The sequence below is a fragment of the Sciurus carolinensis genome, chromosome 5, assembly GCF_902686445.1.
Source record: "Sciurus carolinensis chromosome 5, mSciCar1.2, whole genome shotgun sequence".
Classification (NCBI taxonomy): Eukaryota; Metazoa; Chordata; class Mammalia; order Rodentia; family Sciuridae; genus Sciurus; species Sciurus carolinensis.
Genome location: NC_062217.1, coordinates 113,800,553 through 113,825,160, shown reverse-complemented (window position 1 = coordinate 113,825,160; position 24,608 = coordinate 113,800,553). Strand labels below are relative to the sequence as shown.

At 35.6% G+C, this 24,608-nt stretch overlaps 1 protein-coding gene across 1 annotated transcript in view; it reads left to right on the top strand.

The window, feature by feature from the left end:
• The first annotated feature begins 388 nt into the window (after positions 1-388).
• Positions 389-24,608, top strand: part of Tmem26 (transmembrane protein 26) — a 44,662-nt gene continuing 20,442 nt past the window's right edge. The window contains exons 1-4 of the mRNA XM_047553203.1: positions 389-810; positions 16,732-16,810; positions 20,868-20,981; positions 23,785-24,005. Of these exons, the coding sequence (XP_047409159.1) occupies positions 620-810; positions 16,732-16,810; positions 20,868-20,981; positions 23,785-24,005 (605 nt within the window). The 5' untranslated portion in view covers positions 389-619. The remainder of the gene's footprint in view (positions 811-16,731; positions 16,811-20,867; positions 20,982-23,784; positions 24,006-24,608) is intronic.

The following is a 24,608-nucleotide window of genomic DNA, read 5'->3' as shown; positions in this document are numbered from 1 at the left end:
AGTGGGCAGGCATTGCGTTTCTAAAATTGCTTGGACAGCAGATTCTTTGGTTCTCCTGAGTCTTAGCTTCGAATCACCCTGAGAGCATGTTCCTGTGAAACGTGGGAGTAAATTAAAGAGTATTTTGGTGGAAAAGTAAGGAGGAGGTGCCAGAGGAGCGCCCCCTCTCTCCTCCCGCCACCCCCCTCCCGCTGCCTATCTCGCTGTGCAGCACCTTGACCTTCCCTGCTCTTTACAGCTCCTTGGAGTGGGGAAATTCTCGAGGACCCCACGGAGGCCTGGGGGTGGAGATAGAGCCCGGGGATTGGGAGGGGGATGAGCGGAGCTGGAAAATAACGCCCAGGAGCCTGGGCGGCGCAGCCCCACACTCCGAAAAACCAGCAGTCTGAAAAAGCTGGGTTTGGATTCTCCCCTCTTTGAAGAGTTCTCAGGAAGTTTGGGGGAGGGGCGAGCCACGCTCCTCTGTCCTACCGGCATCGGTCGCCGGAGGGTGAGGAGGGAAGACAGCAGCATCAGGTCTCATTGCTGTCAGGTCCATACCCTCGAGCGGGCTCTGGGTGCTCCTGGCAGGGTCCTCAGGGCTCAGTCGAGGGGCCTCGGGCTGAGCGCACGAGCAGGCATGGAGGGACTGGTCCTCCTCAACGCCCTTGCCACCCGTCTGCTGTTTGTGCTGCACTCGCTGGTCGGGGTTTGGCGAGTGACCGAGGTGAAGAGAGAGCCGCGGTACTGGCTGCTCGCGCTGCTCAACCTCTTGCTCTTCCTGGAGACTGTGCTTACCCTCAAGTTCAAGCGTGGCAGAGGATACAAATGGTGAGAGTGCCCCGGGAAAGGGAGGGCGCACGCGGGCCCTGGGTATTGTTCCCCGAGGCACTTGCAGGCAGCCCTAGTGGCATGTCCCCGCAGTCTCTGTTTCTTTAGTCAAACTGGGACCCCGCTTCCCCTTTGTCCTCTCTGGGAACTTGGAAGGGGCACGAGATGATTGTGCGTCTGTTGGGCATGCTAGGGGTACCGGTGGATTCCAGGGTAACACTGGAACCCATGAGCGTAGTCATGGGTCACCCAGTGCCAGATTTGGAAACTTGCAAGATGAGAAAAAAAGAAGAGAAGGACTTGTCTGCTTAGAACAGAGTGCCATCCAGATAGGGGTACTCAGGGGAAAGGAGATTGCCATGTGCCTTGGTTTCTGAATTTGGGGTGTGTGGGTGAGCGCTGACATTCTGAGCGCGTGCAGGTGTGGGAATTCTTTTCACTGGGCAACCTGGGTCTTTGCAAGAGCCGTGCGGGCCAGGCACCCTCCCAGGGAGAGAAGCTCTTCACTGCACATCTTTGGTTTCAACTGCTTCCCAATTTTCTCAGTCCCCGGTGCGTGCGTCTGTGACTTCAGCGGCTTTCCATCCTTCCAACCCCAAGCGTCCTGGGCTCTCTGGCAAGGAACCAGCTGCAGTTATCTGGGGTTGGTGGTTTCCGAGCTTGGCTAACTGCCAGCCCATCTTTCCAGATACGATATGTGTGATGCTGGGAAAGGGACCAGCAGGTAGTGTTTCAGCCATAACCTCAACGTTCAAGAGCTACAGTCTGGGTGTGGTGCTTAATTCCCTCCCCAAAGTCTTGCATTGCAGTAGGAGAATTGAGAAAAAGATTCTCTTACCATTTACAAAGAGCCTCCCCTACTGCCTCCATCCCTGCCCATTCCCTACACTCCCAGTACATTTTTATCACAAACTTCAAGTTAGTTCTCTTCCTGTATTAATTTTTTAAGACTGTGAGGCAGGATCAATATTTAAAACAACAACAACAACAACAAAACCTAATGCTATGAGAACTGAGAAAATAGTATCAGGTAATTAAAGAATGCCATACAATTTGGTGTTATAGTTAGCCATCATATTCAGGAAGGAAAAGAAAAAGAAAAAAAAAAAAGACACTCCACAGTTTTGCATATGAAACTACAAAAGGCTGTGCATTTCATCACAGGCCATGGAAGAACATGTGTTACTTCTGAAGATGATGTGAATCTTGCTTCAATTTTCCACTGCTGAAAAATTTCTAAAATTATCAATGCTCAAATTATTCAAGAACAGTCTAATATAACTAGATTTGGAATGTTACTACCTCCCTCCTCCTCAAGAGTACTTATTAAGCATGAGACATTTGAGGTACTTTCCAGTGTATCTTTTGGAAATCTCAAAGAAACATGGCATTAGCTTCCCTGAAAAATCTCAGCATTAAAGAAACTAAAGGGAAGAAAAGTGTACACCCAGAAGGTCATGTAACATTGATTTAGTTTTTGGTGAATAGCTTTAATACTCTAGGGTAGAAATATTTCCCATAACAGAAGGATGAAGACTCAGACTGAAAAATGTTTCATGTTCTGCCACCAACCTCAAGCTTCTGGAAGAAATGTCAACCTCAGAAGAGGAGCCAGCTCAGCAGGACCAGGAATAGCCCCTTCCTTTCCAAGAGTGGACCAGATCCATTCCAGTTATGTAGAAGTGCTATAGTCAAAGGAACTTTAGCTTCATGTCTGTATCATTACTGACTGCTGATTCAGACTGACGTGTAACTTACAACCAAGAAAGGAAAAACAATGGTGCGAAAGGGCAAGATGATCAATGTGTCAGGTTTATAGGGAGCAGAGGATATGCTAGTGTTTAGAGTGTGGACCTCAATACCAGACAGATGACTGACTAAAGTATGGACTTTTCAACTTATTTGCTGTGAGACCTAGAACAAGTTGCTTAGTGTCTCTGAATCTCAGTTTTTGAATGCTAATTTCATAGGTTTGTTGAAGATTTATATGAAATAATACATACTGATAGTAAATAAAAAGAAATAGTCTTCTCTAAATCCTAGGATTTTTCCTTGGTTTTCTTCTTATTTAAAATATTCTTGTATAAACTACTCATATTTTATGACTGTACAAATCAAGAGGTAGTCACTATTATTCACAGCAAAAAAGTAGAAAAAAACTTATTTCATAAAAACAGATTCATAATGTATACTGTACATTCTAACATTAATTCAAGAAAAATCTCGTGACTCAATAGTTCTACTAATACTTGAAAATAAGCAAAGAAATTTAATGATTTGGCTTATTACAAAATTTCAGGAACAAGTGGATCTTTGTAAGTAATCTAAATAGAAATGTGATTAATGATGCTTTGTTCTATCAGACATACTGGTAATGCTTTGCTATTGTCAAATACAACTGAGTCTGCAGATGTGGTCATTTGTTCAGTACCTAGACCTCACACAATGTCTTGTCATAAATTTGAAAAAGAAATAATGAAAAGAATAACTGCAAAAAATATAAAATTAATCTTGAAATAACATGACAACAATGAAAAAGGGTTGGATTTGGGTCATATTTCATTTCTAGATTCAAGTTTTCTATGTAAGACAAGGCATAAATTTTTGTTGTTGCTTTTGAGTATTAAGAACCATTTCCCACCAAAAACAGAAAACTTAGCTGATAGAATCAAATAGAGATATCATAGTAGTATCTATACTACCTTTAAATAGGAAAATGTTTATATATATATATATATATATATATATATATATATAGAGAGAGAGAGAGAGAGAGAGAGAGAGAGAGATCTAACTGTAGAGCTATATAAATATAGATAAATAAATAGATCTTTGATCCACAAGCCTTATATTTTGGAATCTAACTTGTAGACTCAAAAGTACCCATATGTAAAATCATGAACAAAAATGATTAACTTCTACCATGTTGGTGGAAAATAAACCTGAAAACAAGCTGATTATTCATCAAGGGAATAACTGGAAAATTAGATTTTCATACTATAGAATATTTTGCTGGCATTATAAATAATTAGCTAGATTTTTAACCATTGGCTTTGAGGGTTGTACATGATATATTGTTAGGAGGCTAAAGTTACAGTTAAGTATCTTATGTTCATTTTTATAAAAAATGGGCTTGGAAGAGAATTGCCCTGTGTATTAATTGGAAATGCTATTTCTATAAGTCAGAAGAGGAAAGAGGAGAAGGACAGGGGGAGAGGGAGCAGGGTGAGGAGTGAGAGAAGAGATAGGTTGGGGAAGGGGAGGAGAGAGGAGGAGCAGCAGGAATGACTGCTCTCCTATATTGAAAAATGAACAGAATAACACCTGAATGGTAATACATATAGGACCATAATATACATAGGACTATAATATACATAGGACTTGTATGTATGTATACATACAAGGCAAAAAAGATCTCTTATCCTTGAACGTCCCATCTGTGAACTTTAGGACTACTCTGAATATTGTTCTTTTTACTGCAATTTACACCTGGACCCAAACAAATCAAATCTATAGAAATCATGGCATAGGATACAGAGCTATACAGGAAAATGTGAACTAAATTTCTTTCTTAAAACAGCAAACATGTTACATGTGTCCCAGGAATGTTTCTTTAGCTATCCTTTGGAAAGGAAAAATGGAACTGGAGTTGCTGAGTTCAGCTGTCTGGGGACAAGCAGCATTACATCAACACTATTAACTTGCCAGTTGGAGAAGTTTAATTTGCTGGAATCCTATAGGATCTAGAGAGTGAGCCAAAAGCACAACCCTTGTTAAATTCAATAAATGTATGCTAGTAAGAGTTTGCACTTTTTTCACTTACTTTTTATTTCACCTACATATTCACTTACGTATCTTTAAGATGGAAATTAGTATCACTTAGCTTAAACTTTTTTTTTCTCGATTTTATTTTAGTTGTCTAGGCAACAATCCAATGGATCTGTGAATTACCATTTAGGTAAAGTCAAATACAAAATAATATTTCAATTGCCTTCCAGCCAATAGTGATAAAATATTCCCTGGGGGATAGAAAAATTACCAAGATTGTGACAAGTTTGAAGCCTGTTCACTTGAAAGCAAGCTGTATTTGAGAATAAGTAGAAATCTAAGTCGAATTCACTGGCAAAAGTACAGAATTTTAAGCACCGAGCATTTTTCACCAGAATATTTTAAATGCAAGGGAAATATAATTTGAATTAATAGGTAATATCTCACCTATTGGGTCATTTTGTTTTGTTTTGTTTTTGTTTTTGTTAACTCTCCTTATCTTTTCTTTTACTAAGTTCGATTGGTCAATTTTTGAATTGCTTAATAAGTAAACATGATGCTACGCTGGACACAAAACAAAAGAAAAAGAAAAAAAAAAAACACATCTGAAACTTTGATATAAAAGGTGGCATTTTGACTAAGGTATGGGAATAAGAATAATTATGACTACTTAACATTTCCTGTGTTCCAGGCTTTTCCAAGTGTCTCACACAGATGATCTCATTTGATCTTGGCAATAGGTGTAATTATTTTCTGTTTCTGTTTCTTCCCATTTTTAGATGAAGAAATCGAGGCACATAGTTGGCAATCGTCAGGGAGGGAGTAGGGAAGATTGCGATCACACTGTCTTATCCATTGCCTGCTAACAGTTTGAAGGAGAAAGGGTATGATGCAAAGTGCTGGGTGGAGCAGAGGGAATTTGCAGCCTTTGGGCTACAGCAGGAAAAAGTCAGTGAGCTCTGATCTGGAGTGCACAGGTCGAGTGGAAAGGGGTGGGCCTGGACAGCCTGAGTAGGTGAGTGCAGGAAGCTTGAGCAGACATCTCTGGAATTTTGGAGGCTTATCATTTTTCATTCAGTTACAGTGTATGAAAACCCTATTGTATATGTTGAGTATTATTCATTTTGTGGCATATAGAAATAAGTAAAAGAGGTACATTCCTGTCCCCCAAAATCTGACATTTTAAAAAGGGGGCTCAGAAAAATAACCCAGGAAGTAAGTAATTAATGAATAAATGATATAATAGGTAAAAGTAAGCAAGTGAACAAATGAGTACTTAGAACGGTGATGACTGTCCAAGTGGTATGGAGTACAGAGTGGAGAAGTATACAGGGAAAGGCTGTACTGGGGGTTGTGACTCTGGCTGGGGAGATGGTCTTGGAGTTAAAGCCTTAGAAATCAGAGGGAGTCAGGGATGTGAAGAGTGCTCCAGGGAGAAGAGAAAAGCCAGAGAGCAGGAGATGATCTTCATGTGTCTTGAATTTTTCTAACATGCCTCCACATGACCAATAAGTATTGACTTTCTTTTCTGCTCTTCCCTGTCTTTTTTCCTTCCTGTGTCCCCTGACTCCACATGAAAGATTCTTACTAATTATTTTTTTCCCAGAACTGGGACTTACTAATCTTTAAAAAATTACCATATCTCATTTTAAACACGGTGTGTTAAAAATGGTCTGCATGGCTCACAACTGAAAATAAGAAAGACGCATTAGGAATCAGAAGGCAGTGTACCCTACATTGATCTCAAGTTCAAAGCAATTTTATAAAAAACTGGAGAAATCTGTTTTGATTATTCAATTAGTTCTGAAAAGTTCAACAGTGAAGTTCAAAACATAGACTTAAGGGTTGGGTGTATAGCTCAGTTGGTAGAGTACTTGGCTTGTAAGCACAAGGTCATGGGTTCAAATCCCTAGCACTGCAAAAACAAAACAAAACAAAACAAAAAAAACCTACACTTGATAGTTACATCTTATTTAACAATTCTGAGCAGTGGAGGAGAATTTTGTATGATGTGATTCTATAGAATGTGATAATACATACTTTCCTCCACCAGAAAATGTTCATTGAAATGCAAGAAAGTTGGAAAATAAGCACATTCCTACCCCCACTGAAATTTTTGGAGCCCAGAGAGGACAAGATAGGAGAATCTGGAAAGAGTCCCTGTGACTTCCATAAGACCAACCTGGAACTGGAAATTATCCCAGAAGATAATTTATGTTTCACCCTGTTCATACTTGCTGTCCAGATTTCTCAAAATCTCTCCTGAGCTTTTTAGTTATTTCAGGAGCATTTCCTGCCGTGCGTTAGATTTTTCTTCCCTGTTTGTAATGTGTATCTGGATTTTCATATTTTCTTCTGGTATGTTTATAGGTATATGTACTTTGTATCCTGAGCCTGGAGCTCAATGCATAAAGATGATTTAAGTTTGCATTCTTTTTGGAAGCACACATTGAATGTTACAGTAAATGACTTTGTTAAGTAATTCAAGTTATATTTGAGGAAAAAAGAGACTCCCCTTAGATTGTTCCTGTGATTTACTCTCAAGAAGTCATTGGGTTTTTTTCCTCGTATTTTACAATGGACTTGAGACCAGTGTAATAGTTATGCTGCATTCAGAATGGACTTTCCAAGAAATGGAAACATTGATTGCTTCCCATACTTTCTCTATGAGTATATCTAACCTGTTTTGTCTTAGTATCCCAGATGTGAAATATCTTTATAAAATTTTAAATATAGCCCAATAGCAATATAGTTGTATTATAAAACAGTAATTCTAACATAATAATATTAATTTAATATTAACTTAATATGTTTAAGCTCTAGATTATTATTTCTAACCTATTTTAATGTACTTGTGTCAATTCTGTTGAACTATTCATAGAACCAAAAGCTTAATGAGTAAAACAAGAACTTTAGAACTAAAAATTAAAGTTACTAATATTTTATAGCTTTTTGTTCTTGATTGAGGAAAAAAAAAACAAAGTATAAATTAGTGTGGGCAGCTCAAATAAACCACTATAAATATATCCCTAGTTTTAAATTTTATGCATTTCTTCTTCTCATGGCAGTAACATTATTATGCATACAGTATCAGGTCAAATGTGAATTGTTTAACTTTATTCCCAGCAGAGGAAAATTCACATTTACATGAAGGTTTATTCTCCCTGTGTGCATGTCTCACACGACTCTGGAAATTCCTATAAAGTACTGGTATCAGCAAAATGAAGCTTCAGGTAGATCAATCATTTTATTAAAAGAAACAAATAAATTAATGTTTCTTTTCTTCAAGAAAAAATAAAAATTTTAGTGTATGTACCTTCAAATGCACTTTTATTTGAAAGTCACTTTGAAATAATATAAATGACACAAGGGTTGTTAATATAAATGCCAGGGTAGACATTTATTTTGTTATTTTTCTCTGAGTATAAAACCTACTTCCTGTAGTTGTTTAAGGAGAGGAGTTATATTTTATCTTCAGTCTGTGTCTTATCTCAAACAGGTAGATACTGTACACAGTACTTAATGTTATACACTTACTATAAAAAAGATTAGTAGTCTTTGGGTGTGGTGGAGCACACCTGTAATCCCAGCCAATCGGGAGGCTGAGGCAAGAGGATCGTGAGTTCAAAGTCAGCCTCAGCAATTTATAGATGCCTTAAGCAACTTAGTGACACCCTGTCTCTAAATAAAATTTTAAAAGTACTTGGGATGTGGCTTAGTGGTTAAGTGATCCTGGGTTCAAAAGGTACCAAAAAAAAAAAAAAAAGTAGATTTTAAGGGAAAAAAAAGGAAATCCTTTAACATTAGTTTGCTGCCAGCCCTGGTTGTGCTCTGTAGTATTCCTTTGCTTTCTTTTTTCCCAAATTGAGCCTCTGTCGCATGCAATGTTTTAGTTCACTCGGAATAGCTTCCCAATAAATCATCTGTGCCATTCTCTGACTTATAATTGCTTGTAATGGTGATGAGGATGGACAGTAAGGTGATGGTAATGGTGATAATGATAATGGAGGAGTTAACAGTTACCAATTATCAAGTCTGCTTTATATCTATTATCTCATGTAATCCTATAGTGGCCCTATGAATTATTTCTCACCTTTATCACTGTTCTAGGATAAGGACACTGATGCACAACAAGGCTAAATCACTTATGAAGGTCACAACTAAAAATAATAAATTGCAAAACCAATTCCAACATCTGGTGTGCACTCACATTTATTAAGCCAGGCATTTGCTTCACAAGCATCATCTCCTTTGATCCTCACAGTAGCTATGGTGGTGTCATTATTACTCCCACTTCAGATGAGGAAGCCAATGCTGAGAAGCTTGGAGAAGGATTCCTCCTCCCAACATGGACACTTTGGGCATCCTGTACTGGGTCTTTAATCTGTCATCCTATTTTTTATGCTTTGATTTCAATAACCAAATTGGGTTTTGCTTGAAGACAATATGACTACGTTGTTTTCAGGATAAATATCTTCCTAGTAAAGGATCAAAGTTTTAGTGTTTTTTCTTCTTTATTTTTTTTCTTCCCCAAAATTGGGTAGGTAAATTCCAGGAGACCTGATAATGGAGGACTTGGATGATTCTGCTTGCAACATAATGTAGAAAAGTTTGTACAAAGCACATGGCTCAGAGACATTCTTACATAAGTAGATGTCCTTATAAAGTTAAAAAAAAAAAAAGTAGGGGTGGGGGATACTAGAGTGTCCTTATTTTGGATTCCGAAGTGAAGAAACAACCTCTTCTACAGAACAGAAATAAATACTATTATCTTTATATAGAATGAAAGCATTACCTAAATAACATTTATGATGCATTTTATATTCTGAGAGAGCATTAAAATTCCTGTAGTCAATGACAACTGAAGTTCATGTACAAGCATTTATTACACTAGATATTGTGATAGTGTTCTGGAAGGAATATAAAATAAATGCAGCTATATAAAAACGTTACAAAACAACATTCTGAGAACCAAATAATTTTCCACAAATTAATCCAAGAGTGCAGAATCGCTGCAGAGTCAAGAATCATTAAGAATCTTATCTGAGGAATGTCATTGCTGTACTGGTCTTTGAAGTAGCTGGTGGGATGCAGGACTGCAGAGAAGATAGGCTTTCAGGCTGAAGGAAGCTTGATGGTGGTACCGAGGGTTACAGTTGGGACCAATTCATTTAGGAAGATGTCATGATTTTCTTTGCCACAGAAATATCTTATGAGAAAAGTAAAATAAAGATTCTAAAATTGATTTATATTTTGTCTCATAAGTAGCTTATTAGTGCAACCCACTGCTGAAGTTCAAATGTGAGCTATTCAATTACAACAAAGCTTGTGCTTTCTTTAGACATACTTCCAGAAAATTTTAGGTTAAGCGAGGTATGTAGAATGGAAATTTTGTTTTCCGTTTATACCATAATTTTGGAATATAACTTTATTTTTAAAATTGGCAACAAGAAATGAAAATTAAAATTAAGAACCCTAATATTCACCTTCAGAAGTTTCTTCCCTTTGGCAGTACAAAGAATGATTCTACTGTTATGGGTATTTCCAACCAATCTGATATTTTTTCATATTTCTTGTGTTCTTTGTCTATTCTCCTATAAGTTCACAGAGAAAACATACCTATCATCTGATCATGGCATCTATCAAAATGAATCCTGTCTATATTGTTCTCCATTTATTTGGGGATTCTCATGAGCCCATCTCCATTTAGTGGTGGCCTCCTTTGCAAGGGTCCTTCATATACCAAGTGCTCCTGGAGGGAAGGTGATAGTGAGGTGCTATTTAAGAAAATAAATGAATGGTGGCTGGGGTTAGGCAAGTAACTTTCCAGAGAATTCAGAGACTGTGTGTTCTGCAAAGCATTGAGTTCATTTTGAAGAATCAGAGAAGATAGGTGAAGTATTGAGGTTATTGTATTGGCCATAGTTTCCCTGCACACTAATGGGATGCTCTTGCTAAATAACCTAAATGGAAATAATGGATGCTAAGATCAATTAGAGAAACCCATCTATGTATAAGGAGAGCACACAATTCTTGAATTTTTAGAAAGGGCTAGGAGATCACAAAATGGCATTTTGACTTAGTTTCTTGATTTGCATGAAACAAACCCATTATTAGAAATTCCAGAAATTTTATCAAAGATAGGTAAGATAGTTTAACAAGAGATTTTTAAACTGGAATCTGGAATCCTTACAACTCCACTCTGTATGTAGAGTAGAAAACACTGAGAAATGAATTATAAATAAAAGCTGGATTCATATTGAAGTCATTTCTGAACATTATTTTTGCTTCAGTTAAATATTGTCCATTATACCTATATCTATATCTATATCTATATCTATATCTATATCTATCCATTATTTATATATCCTTTACACACACACACACACACACACACACACACACACACACACAATTAAAAGCCAGACGGAAAAACTAAACAGGATAGTGGGTGATATTATGGTTATCTTTTCCTCTATATGATTTTTTACAATGTTAAATGTTTCTACAAGTTGTGTGTTACTTTTTCAGTAAGAAAATAACAATAGTTGTCATTTTTAGAAAGAGAAAAGTGGAACCTTAATTCTAGACTAATAGTGAATTGAAGTAATAAGATCCATTGCAGGTCTAAATAGCTAAATGTCACAACGTAATTGTCTTTTGAAAAGCATTATAATTTGTTAGAATGACAACTATGTATGATAGCTGCTATTTTATTTTTGGATGAAATGAAAAAGGCAGTCAGTATAGTTCTTAAAGAGCTCAAAGCGGTGTTCAGCATATAGTGGTGTTTAGTATGTAACACTTATGTGCTTAATGAACAAATAAAACAAAATAAATGAATTTTTTGATAAACAAATAAATATATAAAACAAAGAAAAAGATCCTTTGAGGTATTGTTACTGCTTGTGTACATTGGAGAGAATTGATATGTAGGTTAAGCGTTCTTAAATTTTAAATACCATGAAAAGAAATAAATTTTTTGGAAAATTTTAATTTAGAATAAACAGCTGAGCAAAATAATTTGGCTTTGAAGTTTAATACTGAGCAACTCCAGTATTCTGACAGAATAGTAGTAGTCGAGAATGTGATAAATCTGAGTTTCTCAGGGCAGGTAGTTCACTGGTAATATGGTATTATCAGTTTTGTAAAAATTTTCCACTGGGATGCTTCTTATTTATTTAATCATATATTTATCAGTTTTGATTGGTGTAAGATATTTTATTTTTATAAACAAGTGTCTAGAAATCTTATAAAAGTTATTTCTGAGTTAACGAGATCTATGATTTTGGTCTTCAAACAAGGTACTTGGCATCTAATTATTTCTGATGCCATCAAGACAAATACCAAAGTGAAATTATTTGGTAACTTCAAAGAAAGATGCAATTTGACTAATTACACAGCAAATGGTGACAACAGGCTTGATTTATTAAGTTTCAGAATCCACAAAGTGAATTTCATTGATAATACATGATCAAGAATATTGCAAGCCCTCAAAAAAATAAGCAATGGCTTATATATCACAACCAAATTTTAAAATTTTCTTAGTAGCAGACCAAGCTATGGAACCAACCTAGGTGCTCTACAACAGATAAATGGATAAAGAAAATGTGGTATATATACACAATGGAATATTAGCCATAAAGAAGAATAAAACTATGGCATTTGCCAGTAAATGGAAGGAACTGGAGACTATCATGCTAAGTGAAATAAGCCAGTCCCAAAAAACAAAGGCCAAATGTTTTCCCTGATATGTGGGTGCTAACACACAATAAGGGAAAGTAGGGAGGGGAAGAATAGAAGTTCATTGGATTAGACAAAGGGAAAGGAAGGAAGGGAGAGGGGATGAAACAGGAAAGATAGTAGAACGAATCAGATGTGACTTTCCTTTCCTTATATATGAATACATGACCAGTGAAACTCCACATCATGTATAACCACAAAAATGGGATCCTAAGTAGAATAAGTTAAACTCCATGTATATATAATATTTCAACATATAGTCTACTGTCATGCATATCTAAAAAGAACAAAGAAAAACCTTTCTTAGTAGCAGAACTATATTAAATTAGTTTCCTTCAGTAAAACTCCAAATAAAAATCAATTTATGATGATATTTTAAGAAGATATTCATTGTCAAAAGTAGCATAGAGCAACAAAACTGTAAAAGCGGCAAGTTGACTAGGTCCTCATTGAGTCACTGAATATTTGTGGAGAGCCCAAAAATGTCAGAGACTCTGGAAAGAGCAAAGGTACAATTATGAGCAGACAGACACAGTTCTTGTGCTTGTGTTGTTTAGAATTGCTGGGGCACAACAATGAAATGATACCAAATACACATACACATCCATATATGTAATTATCAATTTTGAAAATCCATGGAGTATAATTGAACGAAAAGCAAAGTTTGACTTGAGGGACATGGAATATTTTCCTGTAGGAGTCTCATGTAGCTGTCATGACTTGTAAAGAGAGAAATGGTAAAACTGGTGGAGAATTTCCAGCGGGACAAATGCTTGTGTGGGAGCCTGAGTTAGGAAGGTACTTAACTTTCTTCTTTCTCAGGAAGAGAAGAACACTGTTGCAGGAGCACAGTAAGAAACAATGGCAAGCAACAGAACCCAAAACACAGGCCTGGCCCTGGATGTGCAGCATCCTGAAGTATGTGATGGGCAAATACCAGGAAGACCAGGACTGTGTCACAGTAGTTGCCTTAACATTGAATGTTAGCCCTAGCTGTGTCCTCAGCAGTGCAAACAGCATCATTTTATACAAACAGTCTTAGAGAGGTACAGTTGTGAGGATCATGGTTTAAAAATGGAATTGACTATAAATTATTTGAAGAAACAGTCTTCTAGACTGGTATTCTGAGTCCTCTTTAAGCATAGGTACCAATATGTAACCCTGAGTAAACTTGCAGAGCTCAGACTAGGGTAGGCAGCAGCTAACTACATTTATTGACCACTTACAATGTTGATTTCATGGCACAACTCATAGCCACCCCCACCCCCATTTTACAAATAGGACATTGAGTCTCAGAGAAGGCAATAAATTTCCAAGGAGAAATGAAAGATAGGTGCAGGAGTCATATTTGGGTCTACTTTAAGTTTGTGAAATTTCTACCAGATCATACCTAAGTGCAATAATTCTTCAAGGGTCACAACTTGAAGAACAAACCAGAACCTCCTGAAATTAAAAAAAAAAAAAAAAAAAGAACTTTACAAATGTTAGCAGCCTTCATTCTTTTCATTTGCTCGGTCTGTTCTTTATTCATAAATTCAGGCATTTAAACATTTGCTTGCTATGCATGGAAATTTAATAAGATACTGTGATGCCATGCAGGGGCAGAGAAGATGAAGTGGGGAGAGGGAAGGTATATGAAGACACATAGGGCTCAGGACCTGCCTTCAAAGACTTACATTAGTCGAGCTGGGTCTTCTGTATGCATGATTATAAGAGTACAACATGTGAAGATTAATATTAATTGCTGCCAGGCCCTGAAAATACATAGGATATTGATGGACAGATAAGTCCATCAGAAGGCCTTCCAAAAAAAAGAGTGTTTATTATTTGGGGAGACATTTGCTCTAAAGCCATTTCTAATCCTCTCTTCTCAGGTTAGCCAAACAGAGAGCACAGAGCATGTGGTTCTGAACAGGGACCAGTGGTTTTTTAAAGAAGCCTTGGATTGAATTGAATCTAATCAATTCCTGGGAACTTGATATGATTTCTTCTCGCTTTCTCCTTTCTTCTTTATGTCCAATAAATCTAACAAGGACAGATTAAAGTAAGGAGAACTTTCCCAGACTACCACTGGACTGCAACTCAGCCTATCCTTTTTTTTCTGTTTCACATACCCAGCACATTGGGTCTAATGAGTTGCTCAGCTTGATAGGATGCAGTAGAGGAAGTGGAGATAAGACCAGATGATAGAGGCCTTAAATATTGAATTGTGGAGTTTAGATTTTTTATACTAGATAATACAGAAAATCTTGAATGGTGAGGGGTGTGTGTGTGTGTGTGTGTGTGTATTTGTGTGTTTGTGTAAACAATTTCCTAATTAGAAGAAATATGTTGAAGTGGAATCGCATTTTTTCCAATTAGAGACATAAATCTTATGCTAGAAGATATTAAAGGTCATTGTTATTTTTATTTTTAACCTTCCTTTGAGAGCTATTATATATTCCATCTATTGTTTCCCCCAGATTATTTTTGCAGTGGTATTCTTAGGGAAATTAATCTCAAAATTAATCTTAACAAGAGTCAACAAATAGTCCAGCTAACATTTGACCTGTCTAAACAAAAATTTACATATTTCAGCTGTCCCTCTGACCAGAATTCACTTCTTCCTCCATTTCACACAGGAAATACTCTCTCCTGGTGTTTCCTTTGATATGTAAGGTCAAAGAGTTAATTGCTCTCTTTTTTTTTTTTTTAAAAAGCATGCTCAACATGGGCTTTTGATATTTCCCTGAAGCTCAGCCATCTTCCAAGTCAGATTTTAATAATATCTTGACCCATAACCTTTTGTTCAAAATTGGTTTTGTCAGGGAATCAAAGGTAGGGGAGTATCTATATTAAATATTGATTTTTTAGAAGACCTCTCTTCATGTTGCCCTTTCTCCCTTCCATTCTTCAGAAGTTGACAGAAGATATAACAAAAGGGTTAAAAACCCTTTTAAAAATTCATCCTAAAATTTCCCCTTTCTTTTATCATTATTTACTTTCTCTGGATTATAATACTACAGTGTAGGTAACATTTCATCTCAGAAAATACAAGTGTGTCCTACAGGTATTTTAATAAAATGTATTGACTTTCAATTTTGACTTTGAGATGTTCTATCAAGCAAGAGTCTAATCTAAAATAAAATGCAATTTGAAGGAGTAAAACATTTGGGATGTTTATTAATTTTATCTTATTTCATAATAATACTAACAAAGTCCACCTGTTATTGAGTGCCCTCCTCTGCCAGGCAGTCTCACAGATGGTGCAGTATACCCCCTGGGAGATCAAGGTGACTGAATGGGCTGCATAGTGTCCCCTCTAGATTCATTATTGAAGTCTTAAGGCCAAATTTAACAGGATTTGGAGATTAATTTGGTAATTAAGGTTAAATGAAGTCATAAACATGAAGTCCTAATCCAATAAAATCAGTGGTCTTAAAGGAATAGCAAAAGGAGAGAGAGCTCTCCCAGCACAAGCACGGAGGAAAGGGTACTGGTGGACATAGAGAAGGCCTGTCTGCTGGCCCGGAAGAGAGCCCGCACCAGAGCCCCACCATGTTCGAGCCCTGATCTTAGGCTCTTTGACTCCAAATTATGAGAAAACTCAGTTTCTGTTGCTTTGGTCATGCAGTCTATAGTATTTTGCACAGCAACCTACATTGACTGATGCAGGTAGGGACTGTTCCCATTTTGTGGATAAGGAAATAAACTAAGATGTCCATGGCAAAACTGACATTTGAACCTGAGTGTGTCTAACAACAAAAGCCTGCTGTTTAGAGTCCCCTCTGAATTTTGAGACAGAGAATGATGAATAGATAATTTAGATAGCTTTTTAAAAATTCCCAAATCTTTCAGCTGTTGTTTATATTTTTATTTTACAGTTTTAACATATACGAAACCAGAGAATTATTCTCATTCTTCATTCTTATCATCTGATTTTTGTGTACTAGCAGGTTGTTATTATTTGAGCTCTCGGAATTCCAGGTTAATGTTGAAAAATGTAGCCAATCTTCCTGAAATTGCAATGTTGAAAAAAATCTGAGATTTACGATTGCTATATTTGCTTTTTGTAGAACATATTAAATGCAAAATATCCCATGTTGTGCCTGAAACTAATTGGCAGTGTCCCATTAAGCCATATTAAAATTAACATCTATTAATTGGATTAGAAATTCAGTGAGAATGACAGCTGCTAGTGCCTTTTACAGTTACTGTGTTTCTCTGTAATCCATATGGCAGAAATCACATAATGCTTTTTTTTACCCCCCATGGAAATAAACACTTAAGATAAAAAGGTTGACATGATGTGATCAGGGTGTGTGCATTTGTTATCCTTTCTTTCTTCTCTCTCTCTCTCTCTCTCTCTCTCTCTCTCTCTCTCTCTTTTTCTTTGTAGAAGCTGAACTATCTTGTTTTTCCATTTCACAGGTTTTCACCAGCCATATTTTTATATCTGATTAACATCGTTCCATCATTATGGCTCCTTGAAATGCATCATGAGACCCAGGTACTTCCTTTTGGAAATTGAAATATCCAGAGGCAAACTGCTTTCACAGTATGATCTGATTTATTTCATCAATGGCGCTTTTTCGAGAGACAAATTATCAAGAATGGAATAAATAAGAGACCATTTATAAAAGGAATGGACTCCATGATCTGTCAAAAAAATTGAAATATTATTTCATTTAAAATTTAGGATTACACAATTAATTAACATTTGTGTCAGTGATTGTGTTCCTCAGACTCCTTCCCTTGCTCCACAACATGCTAGAGTTCATATGGAAATTTGATTTTAACCCTGGAAGTTCCAGGCAGTTGCTGTTATGCTAAGAATATTTAGGTTGCAATAATGTAACATCCTGTAAAATGACATTCTTAGGAATTACAAAACAAAAACAAACCCCCCCCCATTATCTGTAATCTGCTATGTAAATACATTTGAATTTATAGGATCTTTTAAAAATTAAAGGAGATTAAAACATATTATAAGAGATTCCTTTTGGGGGGTTCCCTGGGCCTTCTTGGTGAAAAAGAAAAGCTATTCCAGAGCCCTGACATTCAGGCTAAAGGTGGGAAGTTGTGGGACCCATATTGGGGAAAGGTGAGCTTACATGCATTAGGGTGCATTGACCTATAAAATAATCTGTGGCTTCCAGTAAGAGTCAGTAATCTTTGTATAGAGACTTTTTAATTGAGCTACTTCCTACACGGACAACTCTAGTTAGTAGGCTTACACTGGGTTCAGTCACTTACGTTGATGGAGCTTTTGAGAAACTGAGATGGCCAATTAGCAAAGCCCTTCAGACTCTAACTTGGACTTCACAATTCTAGTTACAGGACTGCTGTTACAAATTAATTATAGATATTATCTAGCATTTTGGTAACTTCATTGATAAAATGGTTTAGTCAGAATCTCTGAGGATTTGTCCCTGTACAGATTTCTTTGTTACAGGTGGTCTTTTTATAGCATACTTAAGTCTCCAATATATAACCTTATCTAGTAAGGCTTGCTCCAAATTGTAGGCACATGAGAGGGGAATTTAGCTCTGTGGACTATCTTTGAAGAAATCTCCAAGCAAATACAAATAATGAAGCCCTAGAACAACCATTTTTCCTCCTTAAATCTTCTGGCTAAAAAAACATTAAAGTTATAAGCCATCTCTAGGTCTGTATCAAAAGTTATTTTTTTAAACCATATATTCATCGGTTCAAGTCATCATGGCTTTTTTGAAAAGTACCATAAGGAGTTAGGGGAATTTTTCAATCTCCTTACTACTTACTATTTCAAGGGGTATGGAAATAAGCTCTGGTGATTTAAATCAATTTTTTCCCTACATATCCAATTCTATGACATGGCTATCATACACAATAACAATTCATTTTACCAAATGCTTTTATAATATAAATGCATTGCACAGTTAATTGATATACAGGTCAAATCCCATTACAACAAATAGCATGCAACCAAAAGCTCTCTTTTTAATAAAAAAAAAAGGAGTTTTGAGCCCCAGGCAGTACCTCTCTAATTTTCATATTACAAAAGAAATTGAACCGTTAGTAGTAATGGATTTGACACTGAGAATTAAAATGAATGCTCAGAGATTGAAATGGGCAGGGTGAGCTGGGATGGAGGTGGTAAAAGTGAGAGAGACAAAAATTATATATATATATGCATATATAAATATACATATACATACATATACACATATATACAGAGAATATATGTCTATATATAATTTAAATAGAATTCATATACATATGAATTCCATTTAAAGAAATAAGAAATGGCAGAATAAAGTAAGGTATAGCAAATCCCTTAGCTTACTCATTTAGGAAATTAGGAAATTCTGGTTATGATAATCACTTTTCTTTTTATCGCATCCTGTATTTCAGAGTGCTGTCAGATATATTTTCTCATTTATAGACTTAACAACTTCATTAGTTAGGTATGGTGCATACATTTTTATTTTATATGAGGATCTTGAGGATCAGAAAGTTTAAGAATTTCCTGAGGACACACAGTTTACCAACAGCAGTGATGGGGTTTACAGCCTAATGGACACCCAGTCCATTAAACCCCACTGCCTTATATATATTCTATATTTTAAAGGAGTTTGCATCAAAATCATCTGAAGTTTACATGATGCAAAAGAGTAATTTAATTTCCTTTCATATTTTACCTTTTATTCTACACCCTAAATGTTCTAACCTATGATTTGGCATTTACGAAACATCTACCCTGTTTCATAAAGACATTTTCCCCTAGATGATCAATTTGGAACCTGGTGGAATGCATGGGAACAAAAAGGTTATGATGATTATGACCTTAACCATTAGTGAGTTTTGTTTATAAATTGGCATAATTAAAGTAATAGAAATGTTCTGGTCTTGACAGTGTCACAGTCTGGTTTGATGTAAACAAATGCTTTTGAAATTATTAAGAATTTTAAAGATATAGCTTATGAAAAAGTAGCACCCAGTCATCTTCATAAAGTCACTTGTGCTGTGATTAATGTAAATAATGTCATCACAAAAGCAATATAAGTCAGTTTAGGCTTAAGGAGTCAAATCACTTGTTCATTGCTGTCTTTATGTAGTTATACTTAAAGAAAAGTCTCATCAATCTTTAACAGGGTAATGCAAGTGGAGAAGAACTCAGATAAGTCTGAACACCATAATATGGACTGCAAAGCTATTTGTTTCCAAGTTAGTTTATAGTATACTAAAGGATGACTTTTTCTTTAACTAGCACATTTATGGATTTTTAGTGATAAGGATGTCAAAAACATATTAAGTTTACCACTTTTAACATATAATCTGCTTTCATGCCTGCAAACAAAGTGGTCAAAATTTGTGTCCCACTCATCAGTAAGTTCTTAGCTAGAGTCACAAAACTACTCTGTAATGAGGATTTGGGACTAAACTCAAAGATTTAATTTTTAAATTGCCACTAATTTTTTCTTGGAACTTTAACTTCACACACACATACACAGAAAGTGTGCAAACGGCTGTATTTTTGCTCCTAGAGATATGGCCCATGGCCATTTTTAAAAATTATTCTTTTTATTTCACCCATAGCAGTACTTACTTGAATGAAGTGCAGAAAAAAACAACTTCTTGGCAAGTCTTTTCTACTTTTTCAGGAAGAGTGTAGAAGAATCAATGAATATCCAGGATAATTAAGAAAGAAAGCATTTATAGCTTTTTTAAAATCCTTTTTAATAATTTCTCCATAAAAACAAATGTGTGATCATGGCCATGCAGTGGTGATAGTGGTAGTGGTATGTGTGTGCAGGTGGTTCAAAAATATGTTAGAACTGCAGATGTTTAAAAAGTTCTTCAGCCTTTTTTAAAGCCCGTTTATAAAATATGCATGGGCCACAGCTATGTTTTCAAGTGCTCTTTCCTCTCTTATACACTTTTTCCATATCTTAATCTAAGATTTCCAGCTTCTGCTGGATAAAAATCATGTGCATTTCACTTGCAGAAATTCACATGCAAAATGAAGGAGGAAAGAAAAATTCTATCACCAAATTTTCCATAAACCCAAACTTAGAATGTATGTAACACCAAACATACTTTTTTTTTTCTTTTTTTTGCTTATTAGAGCATTTGACAGGAAAGATGCAAAGTATTTGGGTTATGTATTTAAGCAGAATTGTATTTTAGCTAATGAGGTTTCTAGGTAAGAAACAAACTCAGAAAGTAAATGTTCTGACCAGGATTACACATGTTCTATTTTCATGGCTGTTGGTTTGTATTATGCTTGTTACAGGGTTCAATAAAGAAATCCCAGGTATCAGTTCATAAGTTCAACCATTCTTCATGGTAACTCAGAGAGTCTGCATCCTCAAGGGCCTCAAGACATGCAATCACCTTCTTCTCACATTAACTGAAAAGGTGTTTCTATCTCAAGTCTGTATTCAGATCTTAGTAAATGCTTATGTGTTCTGTATAAACTTCACATATCTGCTTATGATATCTTGGATGGATTGAAGTCATTTTAAACTCTACCTTATTACATTTGTTTTTTTGCATATTGACACCACCATGAACATTTTTAGCATTGCGATCTTCAATCTGAAGAACTGTCACAGAATATCACCAGAAGAAAAGACGCTGATCACACCCTGATGTCTAAGGAGCAAATCAATGGAGTAGATGATATCATTCAGACGGTGAGAGCTTTCTCCACCATTTATGAAAGGATCTATCAAACACTTGGACTTCAAGGGTATCATAGGCTGGCTGTCCACTTCTCAGTTTATTCTTCCCTAAATATATTTGCCAACTTAATTGTTTGGTTCAGAAAATTCACAAAATAATTGTCTGTTTTATATTTTCAAACGTTTTACATGCATCATATGTGTATATTCATAAATATATATAACCTACAGCATTAAGAGACAATTCAGATACTATATACATTGAAATATACAATATTCAGATATTTTAATTATATCATTCATCAATGTGTATTCTAATTCTACATTCAAAAATTTGTATTCTAATTTTACACATATAATTTTATTAAAAAAATTATTCAGGACATTTAGGTTCACAATTAAATCAAGAGGAAGGTACAGAGATTTCACATTTGTCCCTTGTCCTCACATGTGCACAGCCTCCCCTACCATCCACATCATGCACCAGAGTAGTATATTGGTTAAAAAATTGATAAACCTACATGGGCACCTCGTTATCACTAAAAGTCCATTGTTTACACCACGTTTCATTCTTGGAATTGTACATTCTGTGGTTTCAGACAAATGAATAATGACAGGTGTTCATCATTACAGTATTATATAGAGTATTTTGAATGTCCAAGAAGTCTTGTGCTCATTTATTCATCCTTCCCCTTTCCCCCAATTCCTGGCAACTAATAGTCGTTTTACTGTCTATTTAGTTTTACTTTTTCCATAATATTAGGTAGGTGATATCATCAATTATATAGGGTTTTCAGACTTGATAGCTCTTTTCTTTATAGTGCTGAATAATATTCCATTGTCCACAGTTTACTTATCCATTTGCTTACTGAACGATATCTTGGATCAGCATTTTGCAATTTCTTCATGTATTAATGTGTGCATGTGTGTGTGTGTCCTCTAAATATTTTGTTAGATTTATATCAAAATATTTCATTTTGAGGAGGCTAATGCAAATGGTATTTCCTTTTTATTACAAATTCTAATTCTTTATTAGTATATAGGAAAAAGATTGATTTTCCTATATCAACCTATATTTTTCAAGCTTGCTTATTAATTAGAGGAAATTTTTGGTCAATTCCTTGGGATTTTTTTTACCTAGATAATTTTTTTTCTGTGAACACAAATAGTTTTATTTGTTCCTTACCTATCAGTATACCTTTTATTTCTTTTTCTTGTCTTATCGAACTAGCTAGAACTTCCAGTCTATATATTTGCTTAGGTATTCGTTAATAAAATAGAAAAGAGTTTTAGCCAAAATGGAATTACTTTCTTTTTCTTCAAATGTTTGATATTTGGCAAAGCCAGCATGACATATTTCAAAGCAGTGTAAAACAGAGAATCAAGGAAAGGTCCTTATCACTGAAAATAAGATAAGATATTGCTTTTGTCAGGAAGAATAGAATGAATTTGGGGTTTTAATTCTAATTCTAATTACAACTTATCTGTTACTTTGGATAAGTCACTTACTCTCTCTTTTTCAGTTTTTCATCTGACAATTAAAAAACTAATATCTCTCCTGCTAATGTGATTCATTTGTGAATTAAATAAGATGAATGTGAAATTTCACAGAAAAATATATAAAAGTGTGCAAATGACCTTGCATGGTTTCAATCAGGTCAGAATCCGACTCTTGTTTTATCCTCCCTGTACTTGTTCATTTCATATCGGCAAGTGATCAAGAGGGATAAGTGACTGCTGGGTGTGGTGGCACATGCCTGTAATCATAGCAGCCCAGGAGACTGGAGGCAGGAGTATTGTAAGTTCAAAGCCAGCCTCAGCAAAAGTAAGGTGCTAAGCAACTCAGTAAGACCTGTCTCTAAATAAAATACAAAATAGGGCTGCGGATGTGGCTCAGTGGTCAAGTATCCCTGAGTTCAATCACTGATATCCCCCAAAAAAGAGGGATAAATGACCACGAGGGGTAGATTTTGCACAAAAATAGTTAAGTCACTTGCATAAATAAGTTTAAATTATTATCATGTCTTCATGAGACCTAAGACCTAGTAGCTTTAAAAACTTGTAACATATAAGGTTACAAATATACTTTAAATTTTCTTTAGAAGGTAAAATGGGCAAGAGAGTACATAGAGAAGGTATTAGTGGGGTATAAATTTTTCTAGGTCTAAGAATAAGAGCAGACTAAAATTTGCTTGTTAGTTTAAGAATTATTGAATAATGCATTAAATACTCAGAATAAAAATAATAATAGCTAGTCCCTTTCTTTAGATAAAATGATAAACATTATTATCTTTTTTTTCTGTCTTGATATAATAGAGTTTAAGGCAATAATAAATGAAAGGGAAGACTGTACCATGCTAAAAATATCCCCAGGTTAGTTCAGATTTTAATTCTATAAAATAAAACTATAGAACTCTTTTGCTGATTTTAATACGGAATTTAAAAAATTTTGCTATGTATTATACTTTGTTATAGAGTATAATAAAATGAGCAATGATCTTTTAAACATTGTAAAATTGACTCTAAATATCATATGGTGCAATCTTACTCAGAAGTATAAGGTTTAAATTACTTCTAGTTGTAGCCTCACCTTAAGACCCACGTTAGACATATGTATATATATATATATATATATATATATATATATATATATATTTAGTATTTAGTAGAAAGGAGTGTTACTTTGATCAGTAAGAGAAGGGAAACTCCTGAACACATCTACAGAAGCAAACTTAATTGAAAGCTGTAATGAAGACAGCATCTCTCTGCAAGATGGCAACTCATAATCCTTCTGTCTGACATTTCTGTTAAACAGGCCAAAGTTTTTGTAAATAACTTATCTACAGTATGTGAGACGGTTTGGACTTTGGGACTCCATCAGACATTCCTGTTAATGCTAATAATTGGAAGATGGCTTCTACCTATTGGAGGTACCATTACTCGCGACCAACTTTCAGAACTTCTTCTTATGTTTGTGGGAACAGCTGCTGACATACTGGAATTTACAAGTGAGACTCTGGGATTAAATAGTGTGAGGTAAGTCCTGCAGTGCTTCTTTTCAAGTTTGGGACCATGCACCTCTTTTTTCTGCTATTTGTACTTCATATGAATAAGGATTTTAGTATTTCATATGTTCAATGTTAGGATAATAGAATTTGTAGCTATTTAGATACATACTAGGAACCGATATGATGTTTATAGTATTAATACTACTACTCCTACTACATAAAGGAGACTTCTACTAGAAAGAGGGATGCACAATGTGCCTGTGGATGAGAACAGAAAAGCTGTGCATGCTTGTATGACTGTAGGTCAGGTGGGGACATTTTGTGGCAAAACCTTCTGGAGTAGGAAAATCATCCCTTGTTCCTCTTTTACATTACCAAGTATCAGGAGCTGATTGTAAAATCCTCTTCTGGAGCACAGTGTAGCTGTAATTCCAAAGACGTAGAGAAATCTCTCTCTTCTTCAGTTGAAGAATTTACATTCCCTGGTGTGGATGTAGAACGAGGCAGATGAAGTTTTATTTTACAAAATTTTATTTTTAGTCAGTTTTGTTCAAAGCGCCCAAAGGCTTTCTGGTGTAGATGCCTATAAATTAAAACTTATTGAGTTGGTACTTTTATTTTTGCCACAAGC